Raw genomic sequence first — 19,665 nt, 5'->3', positions numbered from 1 at the left:
CGCGCGCCTCTGTCGGGCGGGAGGGCACTCGCGCGTGCGCGGTGCGGCCGAGCTAGAACTTTCTAAAGTTCTTAGAGTGCAATCACTCTAAAATTGTCCGTACCAGGGCTCCGTCGGTGCCGTCACCCATCAGTCAAGAATATCTGCCTGCTGTCCCTGGATAACACCTGTTACGGTAAGTAACTGTGCTTTTTATGCAGTTTACAAAAGACTAAGGGAGTCCTTTTATCAAGCTGCGGTAAGGGTTTAACACACACAATACCGCGTGTTAAACCGCCTGCCGCGCTGGCCACTAAATCTTGTATTAAGCAGGCATTAGTTTTTTTAGCTGGCCGCGGGGGTTAGCGCGTGATGAAATGTCAGACGCGCTAACCCTGCTAGCGCGGCTTGATAAAAGGAGCCCTAAGCTGAAATACAGCAATTAGAAAAATAAAATGAAAATTAATTGCCTAAAAACTTGGAAAACAGGTTTTCAAGTGTCTCCTAAATTCTAAATAAGAAAATGAAACAGAGTATAACTTCTTAAAATCCTTGTCTCAAATCATGCAGAATTTTTTGACTGGATCTCTAGTGGTTCGAGACTTATAGGTAGCTGAATGGAGGTCACCTTCAGAGTGCCATGCTCCACATAGCACAAAACAGCCACTTTGTCCAGGCGCTGCAGCCCAACAAAACCTGTCAGGGGACCAACGCCAGCCAGAGCAGTGAGTTGTGAAGGCTGTTGCAAAAGGGGAAGTCGAGCTCATTTCTGGCTGAAGACCCGGTATACAAAGCTAAGTTTCAGTTTAGTTCCCAGATTATGGGGGCCCAGGCAGTGGCCCTGGAGCCCTCCCTTATGGTCCTGCACCTGGGGCGGACCACCCCCTCCCTTGGTATGTTTGTGCTTAAATTTCTTATTGTAACATTTTCACATAGTTTGCTGACCCATAAAAAGGGAAGCAAACTCATGGTAGGTTCCAAACTTTGTACGGGAACTTAGTACCAAGGGTTGTACTAATCCAAGAAATTTCAGTCCCCTGACAGGCTTTATTTGACTGCAGCACCTGAACAAAGTGACTGTTTTGTATTATGCAGAGCATGGCCCTCTGAAGGTGACCTCCATTCAGCTGCCTTTAAATCTCAAACTAATAGAGCTCAGCCAAAAAAATGGCATGGTTTTGTTTGAGATGTTAGGAAACATCAACTTTAAAATTTGTTCAATTTGGAGAAAGTTGAGCGTGGACCCCTGTTTAGATTTATTACCATTTGATGATATATTTGTACATTTTGCAAATTTGTAATAGATCTGGTCTCTGTCTTCCAAAGCAGTTAGAATAGTTGCCACCATACCTGTTGTCTGTATGAATTATGTATCTGCAGGACTAGGTTTGGAGGAGAGCAAGAATGTAAAAAGTAATGACTAGCTATGTTTTGTAATTTTAAGGGAAAGAGAAAAATATTTAATCTTTTGTTACAGTAGTCCTCAATTTGACATTCAGAAACATAATGAAAGTTTCTAGTAATGTATGAAAATGACTTTCACCAAGTACATACAATATTATGAAATTCATAAAAAGTAATTATGAATGTTTTTCTTTCTTTGATCTTAAATCTAAATAAAGAGGTGAAGTTTAATTTTGCTTTACTTTTTATTTTATGAATATTTGACAGGTAAGTTACATATAAAATAAATCATATGATATTTTTATTTTTGGACAGAAATGTTGGAAGAAATTCAAGCAAATCTAACCGAGATGGAAAATTGTTTCAAGCTTTTAATGCCAGACCCTTTTGATTTTTCTGTGAATGGTGTTGCAATTGAATCTGAATTGGAGAGGACTGAAGATAAAGCCAAAGCTAGTTCCTTCCAAGCTGAAAAGGAAATGGACCTCCAAGCACCCATACCTGACACCTTTGATGACGAACAGCCTTGTTGTAGCAAGGACCTGCCTCCTGTACCATTAAACCAAAGAACTGGTGAAAGTGGGATATCAAGCACTTCAGAGTATCAGGAAGAAGATGGCAAGGGACTTTCAGAAAGGGAATGTGAAGCAGATGATACGAATGAAGATGATTCCTTTATTAGGAAGCATGGACTTGGTTCTCATACATATAGTCTTAACCTTGAAATCTCCACAGGTAATATGCACTGTACCCTTCAGATTAGAATTCTGTATACTATAGGTAGAAGAATGCTTTTTTGTTTTGGGGAACTAAAAGCTCCGCTCCCATAATAATAGTACTAATTGTAAATGCCATTTCTTCCATTCATTTTTCATATATACACAATATAATCTTATTAACAACCCATAATGGTAACCACAAAATTAAACTACACAAATCATGCTCTTTTTCTCCTCCCCGCCCCTGCACAGCATTTCTTCTTCTCTCCTTCACCCTCATATGCAATGTATCCCCCTCTCTCGCTGTCTACCATCTCTCTTTCTCGCATTCCTTCTCTTGCTGCAAAGAGAGTTGGGAAAGAGAGAGAGAGAGATCCAGGGTGCATCTCTCCAACAACTCATACTACCACATCCAACATTTCTCCCCCTCGTATCCCCCAGATTGTGTGCAGCATCTTTCGCCCCTGCCCACCAGCCCCATGCCCATTTCTCCTTCTATCACCACTCCAGCACCATGCCATATCTCTTCCATTCCCTCCACCGCCATGTCTAATATTCCTCCCTTTTGCATCCCTTTCCATCTGTCCCACACCCTCGTTTCCTTCCTCTTTCTTTATCTCTGCCTCCCACAAGTGCAACATTTCTCCATCTCTTCTCCCTCTCTCCTTCGCCCCCTAGTCTATATCTCCTCCGCCTTTCCCTGTCCACCTTTGCACTCCTTGAGTTGTTCATCTTTCCCTCCCCCTTCTGTCCCCTTCCCTGAATCTTTTTCCCTTTCTCCATTTTCTCCCCTCCACATCCGTCTCTCCCTCTCCTCATTTTGTCCTCTCTCCCTTTCACCTCCTACTACCTTCTCTCCATGACCCCCCTTTGCCTTCCCCCATGTCCAGCTCCCTCTGTCCTCCTCCAGATCCATCTCTCATTGTTCCCCTTCTACCTCCCCACTGCCCCCAAGTCCATTTCTCCCTATCTCTCACAAATCTGATATCTTTCCATCCCTCCCTCACTCCTTCCTTCCTTCCCTTATCCCATTCCTGAGTCTCACATCTCTCCCTCCTTCCCTCATTTGAGTCCAACATCTCTCTCTTCCCCCAGACCTATAATCACTCCCTCTCTAATTTCTACCCCTCCTCTGAATCTGAAATGTTTCTGGAGGGGCTTTATTTCTAGGCAGTACTCTGATGGAAGCAGCATTTTGCTGCCATCAGCATACCTGTTGGTTGGTTCTCTCTGCTGCGTACCTTCCCCGCCAGCTACTCCTCAAACTCCCCCCCCCCCTCAGGGTAAGTCTACCCTGAATTTTTTGTAACACTTGCTGTGTGATGGAACTGATTCAGAGTGTCGCTCTGCTGATGGCTCTGGCTCCGGCATCTTCTCTCCAGTGCAGCGAAGACGATGGAGCTGGTGGCAGAGTGACACTGTGAATCGGTTCTGCTGCCCAGAAAATGTTCCCAGACATTCAGGGTAGACTTATTGGGGGGTTGGGGGAGTAGATGTCAGGGAAGGGATGTGGCAGAGAACTGACCAGCAGGTACACTGGATGGTGGCAAAATGCCACTCCCATGAGAGTGCCGAGGCCGCTGCTTCAGTTGGTGTTTCTCTGCCCCCAGGATCCCTTTTGGCCCTATTACTACCAGCAGTTTTGGGGGAAGCCATGGGCCCCTGTGGCCTCCCCTGTTCCGACGCATATGCTGTACACTGTGTAACCACTAACTCCAGCAGGACCCCTTTAGCAGTGGACTTCAGGCTGCTGGAGGAGAGGAAAATGTCCTTTTTTCTGATTGTAGTTTCCCTTATGAACTAGATAAAAGCTGAATGTGATGGGTGTATCTATATATTTTTTCCAACTATAGGTTATCATATTCTATATGTAAGAGATGCAGATAAGGTTGGGAAAGGCACAAAACAAACTTTTTTTTTTTCTACCTAAAAGGATTAAAAGCAGCCAAGCTGATGTTGTTCAGTTGTAGATATATTCCTGAGCATTTCTTTGCAAACTAATAGAAATAAGCATTCTCACCACGGATAGACAGGACCTGCTTCCTCATTTTGTATGTTAAACTAAACCAGTTAACTCAGGGTGTTAGTAGCAACAACCAGCAGTAGCAGGAGGCTCTTAACCTCCATAAAGGGAGCACGTCTCAAACAAATGGTAACGGAGCCCACTAGGGCCCAGGCGATCCTCGACCTGGTACTCACCAACGGGGAAAGCGTTTCAGAGGTCTCAGTAGGAGATACGCTAGCCTCCAGCGACCACAATATAGTATGGTTCAACCTTAGGAAAGGCTTCCCTAGATCAAACACGAAAACAAAGGTACTCAATTTCCGGGGCACAGACTTCGCACGCATGGGAGATTTCGTCCATCAGACGCTGCAGGACCAAGCGGAGACCGATGATGTAGAAGCTAAGTGGTTAACACTGAAATCAACCATACATGAAGCAACTAGCCGCTTCATAAAATCAGTAAATAAACGACAAAGAAACAATAAACCCCAATGGTTCACCGCGGAGATCTCGCACCTCATTAAGGAGAAGAAAAAAGCGTTTCTCTCCTACAAGCGCACGGAGAAAAGAGAGGCAAAAGTAGAATATAGAACCAGGTCTACAGCGGTCAAAATGGCAGTTAGGGAGGCAAAACTTCGAGTGGAAGAAATTCTGGCAAAAAACATTAAAAAGGGGGACAAATCCTTCTTCAGGTATATTAGTGACAGAAAAAGGAACACAGTCAGGATAGTACGCCTTAGAAGACCGGACGGAAGTTACGTGGAAGCAGATTCCGATAAAGCCGAACTACTGAATGAATACTTCTGCTCAGTCTTCACCTGTGAGGCACCGGGACACGGTCCCCAGTTGAAGACAACACAAAGCACAGAAGACCCGTTTCAGAATTTTGAGTTCACACCAGGTGAAGTTTACAGTGAACTGGCAAGACTCAAGGTGAACAAAGCCATGGGACCAGACAATTTGCACCCAAGAATGCTCAGAGAATTGAGCGATGTCCTGGCGAAACCGTTGGCTGAGCTATTCAATCTCTCCCTAAGTAAGGGGAAAGTTCCCCTGGACTGGAAATTAGCTAATGTCATTCCTCTGCATAAAAAGGGTTGCAGGGCAGAGGCTGCGAATTATAGACCGGTGAGTCTCACATCAATAGTGTGCAAACTCATGGAAACACTAATTAAAAGCAAATTGGACACGATCTTGAATGAAGGGAATCTTCGGGATCCCAGTCAGCATGGATTCACCAAGGGTAGGTCCTGCCAATCCAATCTCATCAGCTTCTTTGACTGGGTAACAAGAAAGTTGGACTTGGGAGAGTCTTTGGACGTCGTGTACCTGGACTTCAGGAAAGCTTTTGACAGTGTCCCACACCGCAGGCTGCTAAGCAAGATGGAATCGATGGGGTTAGGAGAGACACTAACTGCATGGGTCAATGATTGGCTGAGTGGCAGACTTCAGAGGGTGGTGGTTAATGGTACCCTCTCTAAAACATCGGAGGTGACCAGTAGAGTGCCGCAGGGCTCGGTCCTGGGTCCACTCCATTTCAACATATTCATAGGGGATCTGACTCAAGGGCTTCAAGGTAAAATAACACTATTCACCGATGACGCCAAACTATGTAATATAGTAAGTGAATGCAGTTTACAGAATTATATGGCGCAGGACCTGCTTACATTGGAAAGTTGGTCCTCAACCTGGCAGCTAGGCTTCAATGCTAAGAAATGTAAGGTCATGCACCTCGGAAGCGGAAATCCATGCAGGACGTACTTCTTGAACGGAGAAACTTTAACTAGGACTTCAGCAGAACGAGATTTAGGAGTAATCATCAGTGCAGACATGAAAACTGCCAATCAAGTGGAGAAGGCTTCATCTAAGGCAAGGCAGATATTGGGTTGTATCAATAGAAGTTTCGTCAGCCGAAAGCCTGAAGTCATAATGCCGTTGTACAGGGCCATGGTGAGACCTCATCTGGAGTACTGTGTGCAATTCTGGAGGCCACATTACAGTAAAGATGTGCGCAGAATTGAATCGGTTCAACGGACGGCCACCAGGATGATCTCGGGGCTCAAGGGTCTCTCGTACGAAGAGAGACTGAACAAATTGCAGCTCTACACTCTTGAGGAACGTAGGAAGAGGGGAGACATGATCGAAATATTTAAGTACCTCACGGGACGTGTCGAAGTGGAAGATGATATTTTCTTTCTCAAGGGACCCTCGGCCACAAGAGGGCACCCGCTCAAACTCAGGGGCGGAAAATTTCATGGCGACACCAGAAAGTATTTCTTCACAGAGAGAGTGGTTGATCATTGGAACAAGCTTCCAGTGCAGGTGATCGAGGCAGACAGCGTGCCAGACTTTAAGAATAAATGGGATACCCATGTGGGATCCCTACGAGGGTCAAGATAAGGAAATTGGGTCATTAGGGCATAGACAGGGGGTGGGTAAGCAGAGTGGGCAGACTTGATGGGCTGTAGCCCTTTTCTGCCGTCATCTTCTATGTTTCTATGTTTCTGTCATGACTAATTCAAACTCTTTCCTAAACCCTTTCAGCATAATAAAAACTGCAAAAGGAGCAATTAGATTTGGGCTTGATGCATGTTATACTCCTGGTGGAAATCTGCATGACTACACAATGTAGAATTTACGCAGAATTGCACAGTTGTGCAGAATTCCCCCTTTCCTGCACAGAATCTTTGATGGTGTCAGCTATCAGGTCATAGTATTGGCAACAATTCTCACACGCTGCCTTGCCGCTAACCCGGAAATCTCTCTGTGGTAGAGGGGAGGCTTCTGGGTTAGCGGCAGACAGCATGTGAGAATCACTACCAATACCATGACCCAATAAAGCAAGCATTACTAGGAAGAGTACAGGGGAGGGGAGCAAGGGAAGTTGCTGGCATGAGGAGGGGAGGGGTGAGGAGAAGGAAATATGATGGCACAGGGGAAGGGGAGAGAGCCATACATGGTGAGGGAAGCGGGTGAAATGTTGCTTCAGATGTAAAGAGCACAACACTGTTGAACCTCTACAAGGAACATAAAACAGTGTGGCTCACTTTCATTCATTGGCAAAAAAACCCTCCACTGCATGCATCCCATACTAGCAAACATTCAGTCTAATATTGCATTAATCAGTATGGGGGAAATTCTATAACCAGGGCCCTGCCAATGGTCAGAAAAAGCAAGGTTGAAGCGCCTACCGACGCCTAAATAAAAGGCGGCTGAAATGGCTGCTGGAATCATGGCTAGGAAGCCTCTTTAGGGTGCAGAACGCCAAATTAGGCATAGCCAATCACCGAAGTGGCTTTAGACGATCTAAAGTGGCTACCCAGCCGTGAATCACGCCAAGATAGGAGGCTGAAATGTAAGCCTGGGAATCTCCGACGCTTATCTTTGCCTAGACCACTTGAGCATCAGGGATTCCCCAAAGCTGCGATTCTGTAACCGGCACCCAAGTTCTGATGGAAATGGGGAATTTCCATGCCGCGATCATCTGAGTGCGGCCATGGCAGAGAACCCCCAAACCCCACTACAAATCAGCTGGCAGGAGAGATGCCCACTTCCTCCCCCCCCCCCCACTAACATCCCCGGCAGGAGTGATATTCAATCCGTCCTGCAGCCAATCCCCAGCATCTCCCCCGAACATCCCTGGCAGGCGATACCCTGGTCGTGCTGAGGCATCTGAGCCAATCAGGGACTTCCTTAGGCTCCTCTCTAAGGAAGTCCCTGATTGGCTCAGACACCTCAGGTCCCTCCCATGGGAGGAGCATGAGGCATCTGAGCCAATCAGGGCCTTAGGCCCCTCCCCATACATCACATGATACACCGGGGCGGGGCCTAAGCCCAATGGCATAGCAGGCTGGGCAGAGGAGCAGGAGGTGTTTGCAGTTCCTTCTGCTCCCAACGCCAAAGGTATGAGGGTAGAGGCATCCCTCCTGCCATTTTGGCACGGGGGAGGGTGTTCAGCAAGGGATAGGGGCCAATGGCAGGAGGGAGTGGGCATCCCTTCCATATTTTTCAGCGTGATGGGGGGGAGCGCCAATGGCAAGAGGGAGTTGGCATCCCTCCTGCCATTTGTGGGTCGCCGCGTGCCAGGGGGATGTGTTTAAGGTGGGGGGGGAGCAGTTTTATGACAGATCTGCCTGTTTTGTTTTTTTATCTTTTTTTAATGGGACAGATATTTTGCGTGTGTAATACACGTAAAATATCTGCCATGGAAAAAAACAACAACCAGCCAGACCTGTCAAAAAAACTGGCAGACCAGTTGGTAACACAGTTACCGACAGGTCTACAGCAGTCAAGTTTTAGGATTGTAAAACCTGATGCAACATAGCCAAGCAAATGTTAGTGAATCAATTGCTTGGATATTTTGCATGGGATTTTACAAAGTTGCATGGCTGGATCGGAAAATAGGAGATCGAGGGGAAAAACACACAGTGGGCCATTTTGTGAATCGGGTTGATTAGCAGCGATCGTTTAGTGACAATCGCTGACAGTGAATCAGGGCCCTTATCAATCTGCTCACCTTTATCCACATGTTTATTCACACCTTCAAAGAAGTCCAGTAAATTGGTGAAGCAAGATTTTTCTTGCTGACTGTCCCATTAAATCACGTTTGTCTATGTTTCACAATCTTATTTTTTATAATTGTTTCCACTATTTTGCCCGGCACTGAAATCAGGCTTACCAGTCTGTAATTTCCTGGATCGCCCCTGAATAGGGTTACCATATGGCTTCAGAAAAAGGAGGACAAATAAAGACATCCTTAATCTTTAGGAAACAGAGTAGTGGTGCAGTTTTATTCATATTTAATTGTTTCAGCTGTCTGTGTGGTGCATTCTTTTCTAAATAATTGCCATTTTAAGAACATCCTATATAATAAAACGCTAGCCGCGCATGTTCACTCCTATCTGCGTGCTTCCATGATCAGTAGGTCTGTGGTCGCAGGAGTGCGCATGCGCGAGTCCCCAGCCATCTTCCCAAAGAGGCATTTTCTTTTTCCCTCACCCATTGAATTCAATTTGGCTGACGCGGTCTTTACGTTCTTTACGTTTGCCATTAACGGACTTCAAAGTGCTGCAGGAGTCCTTTTCTTTCACGGTCTTCGAAGTTAGTGCTTCCAGGACTTGAACTCAGCGCTGGACTCCCTGCTCTTCAATGCTGGTGGAGATCGAAAGGAGCTGCGGCGACACCTCGCAGGAAGGGAAGCCCAACAAAACAGTCCAGCCGCTACGTTGTTCGCGGTCCCGACAAACCTGCAGATTCCAGCAGCGTATGCAGCACTATAAACACGCTGCTTCGGGGCCTTCTACTGCCCTGATTTGCTCTGCCGCATGTCTGATGATGTCATCAGGGACGTGCCAGAGTAAATCAGGGCAGTAGAAGGCTCCGAAGCAGCGTGTGTAGAGTGCTACACACGCTGCTGGAATCTGCAGGTTTGCCGGGACTGCTGGAAGGGGAGGGAGGGGAAACGTGGTGTGTGGGGGGAGGGAATGCTGCTGCTGTGGCTGCTGCACAGGGAAGTGGGAGGGGATCAAAATGCTGCTGTAGGGGGAAATGCTGCTCCACAGGGACATGAAGGGGGAGGGAATGCTGCTGTGGCTGCTGCACAGGGAAGTGGGGGGGGGGGGGAAGAAAGACAGACAGCGGGAGGAAGAAGACAAGAAGAAAGACACGGGCAGGGAGAGACACAGAAAGACAGATAGACAAAGGGGGCCAGGGAGAGAGACAGACAGAAACAAAGACAGCGGGAGGGAGAGAGAGACAGAAATAAAGAAAGACAGACAGACATATAGTCTAGCACCCGTTAATGTAACGGGCTAAAATACTAGTTTTCTATAAGAGTATTCAGAGTTCCTGCTCATACATGCTAGTGCAGGTAGTTCTTGTAACATGAAATCTGTGTTTGGTGCTGCATAATGTCTAATGGTTTTAGAAGAATCTATGGTTGGCAACAAATACCACCCCCTGGTATATTGCTGTGATTTGTCTTTTCACCTTTGTTGCAGAACATGTGTAAATGTTGTAAATTATACTAATTATGAAGCAAGATGCAATTTTGCAGCCAGTAATCTTCTGGTAACTGCTGCATTATGCTGTGCTAGCAGTTTGTTGGCTTTATCGTTTTGCTAGAAAAGCAATGCCTTTGTGTTTTCTTATAGATCTGAATGTATGTGAGAATGAAGATAACAGTGCTGTGGTAACTAATCTCCTAGACATTTGTAGACTCATCAAGAATAAATTCTGTCCTTCTGTCCAGTCCTGGATACAGGTAAGAGAAAGCATACTGGGGGTTTTTTCTCCTGCCAAATCCTTTTTTTCCAGTATGTGCTTTTTTTTTTTTTCTTTTCTTGCAGCTGTTTAATGCAATGCTTCCCTTGCATAGAAGTGTTATTTGGGTTAGGATTTCTAGGAATAAGGCAAGTTTTAGTAGCACACATTTTAATCGATCAGCGAGTAGAATTGGTGGCTGCGCTTATTTTAATTTCTAGAATTCATCAGTGTGAAATCTTTCTTTCTTTTAATAATTTATATTCCGCATATCCTATAATTCTATGTGGATTACAAATTATTCAGGTACTCAAGCATTTTTCCCTAACTGTCCCGGTGGGCTCCCACTCTATCTAATGTACCTGGGTTAATGAGGATTAAGTGACTTGCCCAGGGTCACAAGGAGCAGCTCAGGATTCAAACCCACAACCTCAGGGTGCTAAGGCTATAGCTATAACCACTGCACCACACACTCTCACATAAATGCTTTATCTAGGGGGAAAAAAAGTAAAATGTGTTTGTGAGCACAGAGGTATACTCTGTATTCCGCATCTACTCATTCAAGTACATAGGAGCAGCTGCACTGTCAGATTTTGATATGTGTTGGAAAATAATGAATGGCCATATACTGGCAGGATTTCTCTAAAGTGGGAGCATTTCACATTTATTCAACAGTAGGTTGCATGATCAGAAATCATGTGTATGGGCTGCACAAATTCTAGCCTCTCAAGGCGTGATTTATACTAATTAAAACCTGCAAATAACTTCTGAAATTGTGACTTAATATCAGCTAAATAACTTTGCAGTACTTCAAAATCATATGTTAGCTAAGTAGGTGGGCTATGTTTCTCTTTTTTGGAAACGCCATCATAGATGGTTTCTATGATGTATAATTGAATACGATATTTTTTTGTTATTGTTATCAAAGAGGTCTATGCTTTGATTCAACATTGTATCCTGAGGAAGGCTTTTCATTTTCTGAAATGTGGATCCATGTTGGGTTTTATTTATTTTATATGTTTAAAATATCTAGAATTCACTTTTTTCCAAAGCAGTTCACAATGAACAAATATATGAAGGACAAAACTTATCTATAATGATATGAACAACAGGAGTAATCATAAAACTTAAGGGATTCATCTCACAAAATTGATACTATTTTCACATATCAATAAAAAGCTTGTGCAAAGAAATGAGTTTTCAGTAGCTTTCTGAACTGTAGCAGGTTTGCAGAAAATCGCAAAATTCCTGATAATGCGTTCCATAAATCAGGGCCTGCAATGGAAAAACAAGATTTCATTGTACTCGTGTATCTCACCTCTTCCTTTTACATGTATCCAAAAACAAACATTTTTCAGACCTTAATGATCTAGTCAGCTTATACATTGTCAAACACTTTGACAGATAGTCCAGCAAGGTGTCATAGATCCCCTGTTGGACAAAATTTTTAATTTTATGCGAAAGCATATTGGTAGCCAATTAAGCTTATTCAAAATGGGAAAAATATATTCATAACGAGATGCTCCCATCAGATTCCTATGGTGAATCACTACCAGCGAAGAGTCACCTTTTCTTTCTAGCTTCATATAGCTTTTCTGTGGACCTTTGCAAGGTTATTATTCTCTTTTTGTTGCTTTTCATTCATCTGCAGGCTGCACATGGACATTCCTGCTTTATAGCTTATATTTTTTATAGTGTTAGCACTAGAGAATGACACGGTGAAAAAATTTGTCCCATCCTTGTCCTATCCCCGCGAGCTTGGTTCCCGTCTCTGCCCCATCCACACAAGCCTCGAATAATTTTATACTGAACTTATTTTATTAGAGTATAAAAAAAAATAATATTCTGTACAATTGTCTTTTTATAAATCAAAGTTCTGGCTGCCTAACTAGAGGAAGAGATCTTCAACTGGCAGGGCTTTGATTATAAATGTTTATCAACACAACTACAAAACTACTTTATCCTAAAGCAAAAAAAAAGAAAATGAAATAGAAATTTTTTTCTACCTTTCTTTTCTGGTTTTTGCTTTCCTCATCTTCTCGTCATTCTATTCCTTCCATCTACTGTCTGTCTTCTCTCTGCCTCTTCCATATGGCATCTGCTCTGTTTGTATGCCTCTCCCAGAAACTGCCCACCTCTCCCTTCCATCTCTTCCTCCACCGCCACCCAACCCCCATTGGTCTGGCACCCATCTTCTTCCATCTTCTCCCCCCATAGTTTGGCATCTCTGTCTTCTTCCCTTCCCTCCCCTCCCCCAGGTGGTTTTTAGCATCTCTCTCCTTCTTCCCCCCTCAAATCTGATACATGTCTCCCCAATCCATCATGTGCTCCCCACTTCCCTTCAGCGTTTGTTCCACTCTCTCCACCTCCCCTCCCCACTTTCCTTCAGTGTCTTCTTCACTCTCTCGCCTCCCCACTTTCCTTCAGTGTCTTCTCCCCTCTCCTACCCACTAACATGCAGCATCTGCTCCTCCCCCTCTTTCTCCACTTCTTTCAAGCATGTTCCCCCCTCTCTCTCTCTCCTTTCCCTTCAGCATCTGTTCCTCTCTCCCCTGCCCCTCTCTCTCCACTTCCCTTCAGCGCCCTTTGTGTTGTCCAGCAGCCCCCTCCCTTCCAATTGCCGCGGTCCAGGCATCTTTCTCCCTCCTTCCCCTCACCTTCACTGTCCCAAGCCTTTTCTCAAGTCGCGTGCGGCTGTTCTGAAACTTTTCCTTTGATGCAACTTCCTGTTTCCAGTTGCATCAGAGGAAAAGTTTCAGTCAGCCGTGCCCAACTTGTGAAAATGCTCATGCTGCTCAGAGATACAACAATGAAAATCGCCAGCCAAGGTGAGGGGAATGGAGGGAGATGCCCGGACTGTGGCGATCGGGAGGGAGGGAAGGGGCTGCTAGACCGCACAATCGTGATGGGTGATGTGAGGCAATGTGCACAAAATACTTAACTTTGGGGACAAGGCCATTCACTGCTCCATGGGGCGATGAATGGCTTTGTACCCATACCCGCGGCAACCATTTTTTTTTCTCCTTCCCATGGTTAACAGTCACCATGTCATTCTCTAGTTAGTACTTTTATGTGGTAAAAAGATCAAGTACTAGGACAATTTGATGACATCTTTCTTTAACAACTAATAAATACTATGTATTTGATAAAATGATGATATAAATTTGCGCCTTACTATTTTTATACATCACACTTCAAATAACATATAATCATTATGATTAGTAACATTTGTTTTGCAAACAAATCATTCTCTTATAAAAATATCCTCTTTAAACAACTGATTGTCATATTTTTCACAAATATGTCATTACATACAGATAGAACCGTATATCTTCTTACAAAATTACTTTCCAATTAATGGTGTTCGGTCTATTAAGTTCTAAAGAATTCAGTCCCCCTTTTATCAAGCTGCGTTAGGTCTCTGTGGTAAAAGGTCTGATGCTCATAGGAATTCTATGAACTTTGGAGTATTTACCACAGTGGCCCACGATTAAAATAAACCCCTAACGCAGCTTGATAAAAAGGGGCCTCGGTTTGTAAATCCATCGTAACTCCTGCTGTTTCCACATCTGTTACCAAATATCTCAAATTATCAAAATTATGGTTACCATATTCTGTTTACAACGGGCTACCAAAGGTATGTTGAACCTGGTTTTTAAATTCCACATGTTTCACAATTCTGATTTTTAAACATTTTGAAGTCAAACACACGTATATTTTTTTGAACAAGTGCCCATGATCACCTAAATGATGTATTCTGACTTAAAATTAGTGAAACTTTTTAATAGTCTTCTCCTCCCATCCATAGGATTAATCCATTCTTTGGTTTGCAAAGTGATGTTGCAAATGTTAACAACTACTACATTTGTAATGTCCAGAAGGTAAACAAACTACTTCTTTGAGCTGTAAGCTGTCAAGCTTAAAATGTTCAGATTTTTACCTCTGGAAAAAGCTACTTCTCTATCTGCCCTTTGAAATGCCAGATGTAGAATGCCCCAATTCTTCCTCGTAATCTTGACTACTTCTTTTCCAGATGAACAAAATTTCAACATACAGGGTTTTCCATTACTACCCCTTTATATTTACAAAGAAGACATATAGTATTCTATGGTGGTTCACTGTTAAAAATGAGCTATCATTTCAATTTGTGACTGTAAATTTGACAGCGACTGATATTTTTTTTTTTTTAAACCCACAAATAAATGTAGTCCATTCTTTGACAAAAGTTACACAAGCCCATTGACTTCTAAGTAATCTTATATGTGAGTTCATGAATTACTTAGAATCGCCAAGATCTATATCCAAATATCTAAACTATTCCTGAAAAAATTTACATTTACAAATAATATGCAATAAAGTTCCTAACTGTTTTCTACATATTCAACACCTGAACTTCCAGGACATTTAAGATTTTGTGCAAAAGAGCATTGATTTTAAAAACTTGCTAAAGACAAGTTTTGTTTTGTTTTGTTAAGGCCTTTTTAAAGAGATGAGATTCCTGTGGACTGAGACTGTGGTAAATGGCTGTAGATCTATATCTGAAGTATGAAGTTTAAAAGATGATAAACTACTGTATATTGATCTTAATTATGTATGTAAATCTGTAACCCGCTTTGGTTAAAGTGGGATATAAATATGGTAAAATTATTTGCACCTGAAATACCTTTTGCTTGTTTAGCTGGTGTCCAGCCGCTCTGGTAAGCAGAAAATATGACCTGTGTGAGGCCTAAAATCTAAGGTCCATAATTTCTCACTGAAATTCTCCCCTCTGGCAACCCAATTCTTGTTCCCATATTTTTTTTAATCCTAGGAAAGGTGTACAATTATTAACATATAGAAATTTATGTAATATTGAGCCAACATGAGGGAGCATCACTTTCTTGGATGGCACCTCTTCCATAGACCACCACTCCTGTAGCTCTTTCAAGGATGACCTGTTATGTACAATCAAATGTCTTAGCAGAACTCAACAAAAGTACCGGAAGATTAAATTTATGCTATAGTGCTAGAAATGCTATCCATTTACCATTTGATATTATCTGATAGAGAAACCAAATTCCACGTTGTTGGCAAAATTCCACCTAACAGGTTTTTTTTTAATTGATTTGTATAAATGGATTATACTAAATTAACATTTATAAGGAGCATTGGTCTTTCTCTTCAGAACACTGAGGTCCAGTATATCTGTGTACTTAACATGTCTTAAATGAAAAGAAAATTGATAAACCAGATGCTGTGCAGAAAGTTGAGGAAACTGAAAAGTGCATGGTCTTGAGTTTTTATATCACAATACATTCAATAAATGTTTAAATGTAAGGAAAAATTGGCCAATTGTGTCTGTATAATGCATTCATCCTTTACATTATATCAAAATGTATCTGAAACATCACTGTATTTAAAATAAATTACCTTTTTTTTTAAATTGTGGTCTCTAGTTGTTTACTAAAGCAGGAGTAAATGACGATCGTCTGAGACATGCAATTGACGTGAAGAGGCAACTAGAAATGGCTCTGAAAAAGCATGAGGCACTGAAAATTGAATGCAAGCAGAGGGAGAGAAAAGTGGTGAGTACCATACTTTCAAGTTTGAGACGGTTGTTTGCTGAAGAAGGGGAACATACTGTAGGTGCAGAGTAGAGAATATAAATGAGTGCAGTGTAATCTATATAAATATATACAGTTTAATGTATGTATCTACATCTTGGTTGATTTTATAACCGCACATTAATAAAAGTGAAAAAGATTCTTATAAAATTTGGAGTTGGTATTCAAAGTGATTTAAATGGTCAGAAATGGCTCTTATCCATTTAAACAATTTGTCCAGGGCTGGAAATACCCCGGTTAATGCCTAAGCTGAAACCAGCTACTTATGGGTGATTCAGGGACTTAACTGGCTAGGATAACTGCATAATGAGGTCTGCATCGATCACAGTCCTATATTTATATAGATCATTGTAAGTGCTGTATATTGCAGTTATCCTGCTGTGTTTTTTCCAGCTGCATTTGCCTAGATATTCTGTGCTGGTAGCTGGACATGGCTTTGACATTGAATATCCAGGCATAAAGCTGGTGGCAGACCAAAAAAAGTACTGACCGCTGCCAGCTGAATATCTTTCTATAAGCATATAGAACTGGTCCAAATAACCTACAAATTTTACACATGTACTCTATATGGCTCTGTATGTCTGCGGACAATTTACTGCACAAGATCAGCAGAAAGAATCTGTCCAGCAGACTTCAAAGTGCATAAAAGCATTATTTTGGCTGTAAAATTGGCGACCGAGATAAAGCCTGGGCACCTCATGTGTGCTGTATTGTCTGCTATTCTGGATTAACAGCATTTGTGCTGGTTGTTCAGAATTTTCTTGGTAATCACAGATCATAGAATTATGCTGAGCTTGTGGAGAACATGCTGACGGCATATCAGCTAATGGGTGCCAGAATGTCACTTAAAATGCACTTCTTACATTCTGTCGCAACCCACGGGCGCCTGATCACCACAGCGAGCCGGGTTCACCGCAACTGTAACTTCTCCCAGCGTGTTCCCTTCAACTAGGGAATCCTTCAGGCTGTATAGTCACCTGCCTAGGGTAAAAACCATAGGACAAATGACCTCAGTGAAAACAGGCAAGGAATATCACACACACTCCGGAAGGTCCAAAATAAGGATATACTTTTATTTCTGACTCTAGGACAGGCTGATCTGGTGTTATCAGTAGGTTATAGCATTTTTCAGTACAATTGTTCAGAAACAAAGGATGCAAAAACAGGGCCAACCTGGCCACACTGGCAAACCAGTATAAGAATGAATGTTCTATCAAAAATCAGAAACAATAAAGGAAAACACAAAACCAGAATTATGGCTGGACTTTAATCTTTGCAACTTAGTCCTCTTCACCAGCCTTAAATGGTAATATAGTTTTAGCACTGCTCTCTTCCTGTGAAGAAGCAGTAGGGAGAAGCACACAAAATACTTGCTGCATGAAAAAAATAAAACTTTTCCAAACCAAGGGAAAGTAAACTATTCAACTTGAAATCTTTCAAAAGGCTGCCTGCAGGTAGGGAACTCACACACGGAGCTGCTCAGTCACTGACATTCCCTGCAGAAACTTATCACTGCTAATTAGCCTTCTGCTGTGTGCAGAGGAGGAAAACAATGCTGCATAGCTTGCAAATGTTTAGGCAGTTCAAGGCACCAAACTATGTGGAAGCTTTCTTCAGAGCCTAGCTCTGGGAAGTTTAAGCACTTCTGACCACACAGCAAACTTAGTCCCACAACTTTCATGGAACAGGTAAGAATCACAAATTAGCAAAACACTTCCAACCTTTTAGCTTTTGTCCATTGCTTCCAACCTCTCACTGGGAATACTTGGCACACCAATGTCCATCGGCTCCCAGATTTCCAGCTGCCTCTCACTGGTGGGATCAGACACCTCTGAAATGTCCACCATCTCGTCAGCATTCATTTGGGGAGCTGAATTGTGTTGCCTCTCAAGCTCACGTTGCAGCCCCCTTGGCTCCTCCCCCCCCTTCTGGGTCTCAGCTGCCCTGTTTTAACCGGCTCTAATTTGCCCCTCCCTGCTCTGAAGAGGGGGAAGTGAGAAAGTTCTCTCTGCAGCTGTGTCTGCCTACGTGACAACTTCCTGCTAGTTCTCTGGCATTCTGGGAGGTGTAGTTCCCTAGCTTCTGAGTTCCTTAGAGCTCTAATAGCAGGCTTGGGAGAGTAACCTGTACTTGGACTGAACTCTCCCTGGGAGTCGGTGTCTGTCTCATCACTGTTGGTGCAAGTGAGGTCAGCGCTATCACAATCGGCCGGGCCAACCTGGTCAGCTCTCCTGCTCCTGCTCTTACTGCTCTTTCTAGATACTCCTGTGACAAAACTAGGAAGAGAGCTAGATTTGTCACAATTCTCACCTCAACTTCTTCCCACCCAATCTTGATGTCAACGATGAGCATGGGGAAAGATTTCATCAAGGTGATGACAAGCAGATATTAGGGAAAGTTCAAGCCCAGTATGATGGGAGACTATTGTTGGTTCTTGCAAAGAGAGACAAATTTACACTGTAAGCATAAAAGCAAGTGTTTCAAACATTTCTAAACATGCTGGCATCACTTTTGAGTGAGTTAAGAGAGGTGTAAATATGTGCTGTAACATGTCTCCTTATTGTCTTCATGTTTGTTTTCAGAGTAAGCTCCTTAACACAAGTTTGGTGGGACATAGTTCATACTCGCAATATTGTGCCAATATGGCAAACTGTCTAAAAAAAATCAGTAACGTGTATCTCAGAGACCTGACGTGCTAACTGAATTTCAATTACAGATCTGAAATCAGTGTCATTAAATTAACTAAGAACACTTCTTAAGTTCTCAGTAGCAAAGAAAAACTTTTTTTTGTTGTTGACCAGTGTTATTAAAATGGATTTGTGGAAGTCCACTGCTTATTCCTAGTCAACTGGGGATGCTTAAAGATGCCAATGGAATGATATTGAGTGATACAGAAAACATTAAAAAGAGATGGAAAGAATATACGGAAAATTTATACAAATAAGGTAATGAGGATAACATTGGGGAAATTGAACTGGAAACTGAAGCCAAAGAAGAACCAGATATTTTAAAAGTCATAGCAGTGATTAAAGCTGTATTGAAAAACAAGTGACCAGGTATCGATGGTATTCCAATTGAATTAATAAAAGGCTCTGAAGGTGCTTTCATGGCCCTCGCTCGACTGTGCCAACATATTTGGAAGGAAAATACATGGCCAACTGATTGCAGAAGATCACTGTTTAATACCTATACCGAAGAAAGGTGACGCCAAGGACTGTAACAACTACAGAACAATTGCATTAATTCTACACGCCAGCAAAATATTGCTGAAAATAATACATTGAAGGCTCCAATCATACGTTGAGCAAGAACTGCCCAAAGTTCAGGCTGGTTTTAGAAAAGGTTGAGGGACAAGAGACATTATTGCCAATGTTAGATGGATATTGGAGAAGAGCAAAGAATACCAAAACCCCCTATACCTTTGCTTCATCGAGTACAGCAAAGCTTTTGACTGTGTGGATCACAATAAACTATGAAGAACTCCTAGTGCAAATGGGAATTCCCAAACACATAACTCAGCAGATAGAGAGCCTATATGAAAATCAAGAAGCTGTAGTGAGAACTGAATATGGCAACATGATTGGTTTTTAATAAAACATGGCATCAGGTAAGGATGCAGCTTGTCACCTTATCTGTTCAGTGAAACCATCTTCAGAAAAGCAAATTTGGAAGAAGAGCGTGTCGGTTTCAAAGT

At 42.8% G+C, this 19,665-nt stretch overlaps 1 protein-coding gene across 8 annotated transcripts in view; it reads left to right on the top strand.

Annotated features, from left to right (window-relative positions):
• Positions 1-19,665, top strand: part of UVSSA (UV stimulated scaffold protein A) — a 208,793-nt gene that overhangs the window by 43,039 nt on the left and 146,089 nt on the right. For all 8 annotated transcript variants that reach the window (XM_033951291.1, XM_033951234.1, XM_033951259.1 and 5 more), the window contains exons 5-7: positions 1,699-2,118; positions 10,260-10,369; positions 15,804-15,932. In XM_033951291.1, the coding sequence (XP_033807182.1) occupies positions 1,699-2,118; positions 10,260-10,369; positions 15,804-15,932 (659 nt within the window). The remainder of the gene's footprint in view (positions 1-1,698; positions 2,119-10,259; positions 10,370-15,803; positions 15,933-19,665) is intronic.

The sequence above is a fragment of the Geotrypetes seraphini genome, chromosome 1 (genome assembly GCF_902459505.1).
Source record: "Geotrypetes seraphini chromosome 1, aGeoSer1.1, whole genome shotgun sequence".
In the NCBI taxonomy this organism is placed as follows: domain Eukaryota; kingdom Metazoa; phylum Chordata; class Amphibia; order Gymnophiona; family Dermophiidae; genus Geotrypetes; species Geotrypetes seraphini.
This window is presented reverse-complemented; position numbering and strand designations above follow the sequence as displayed.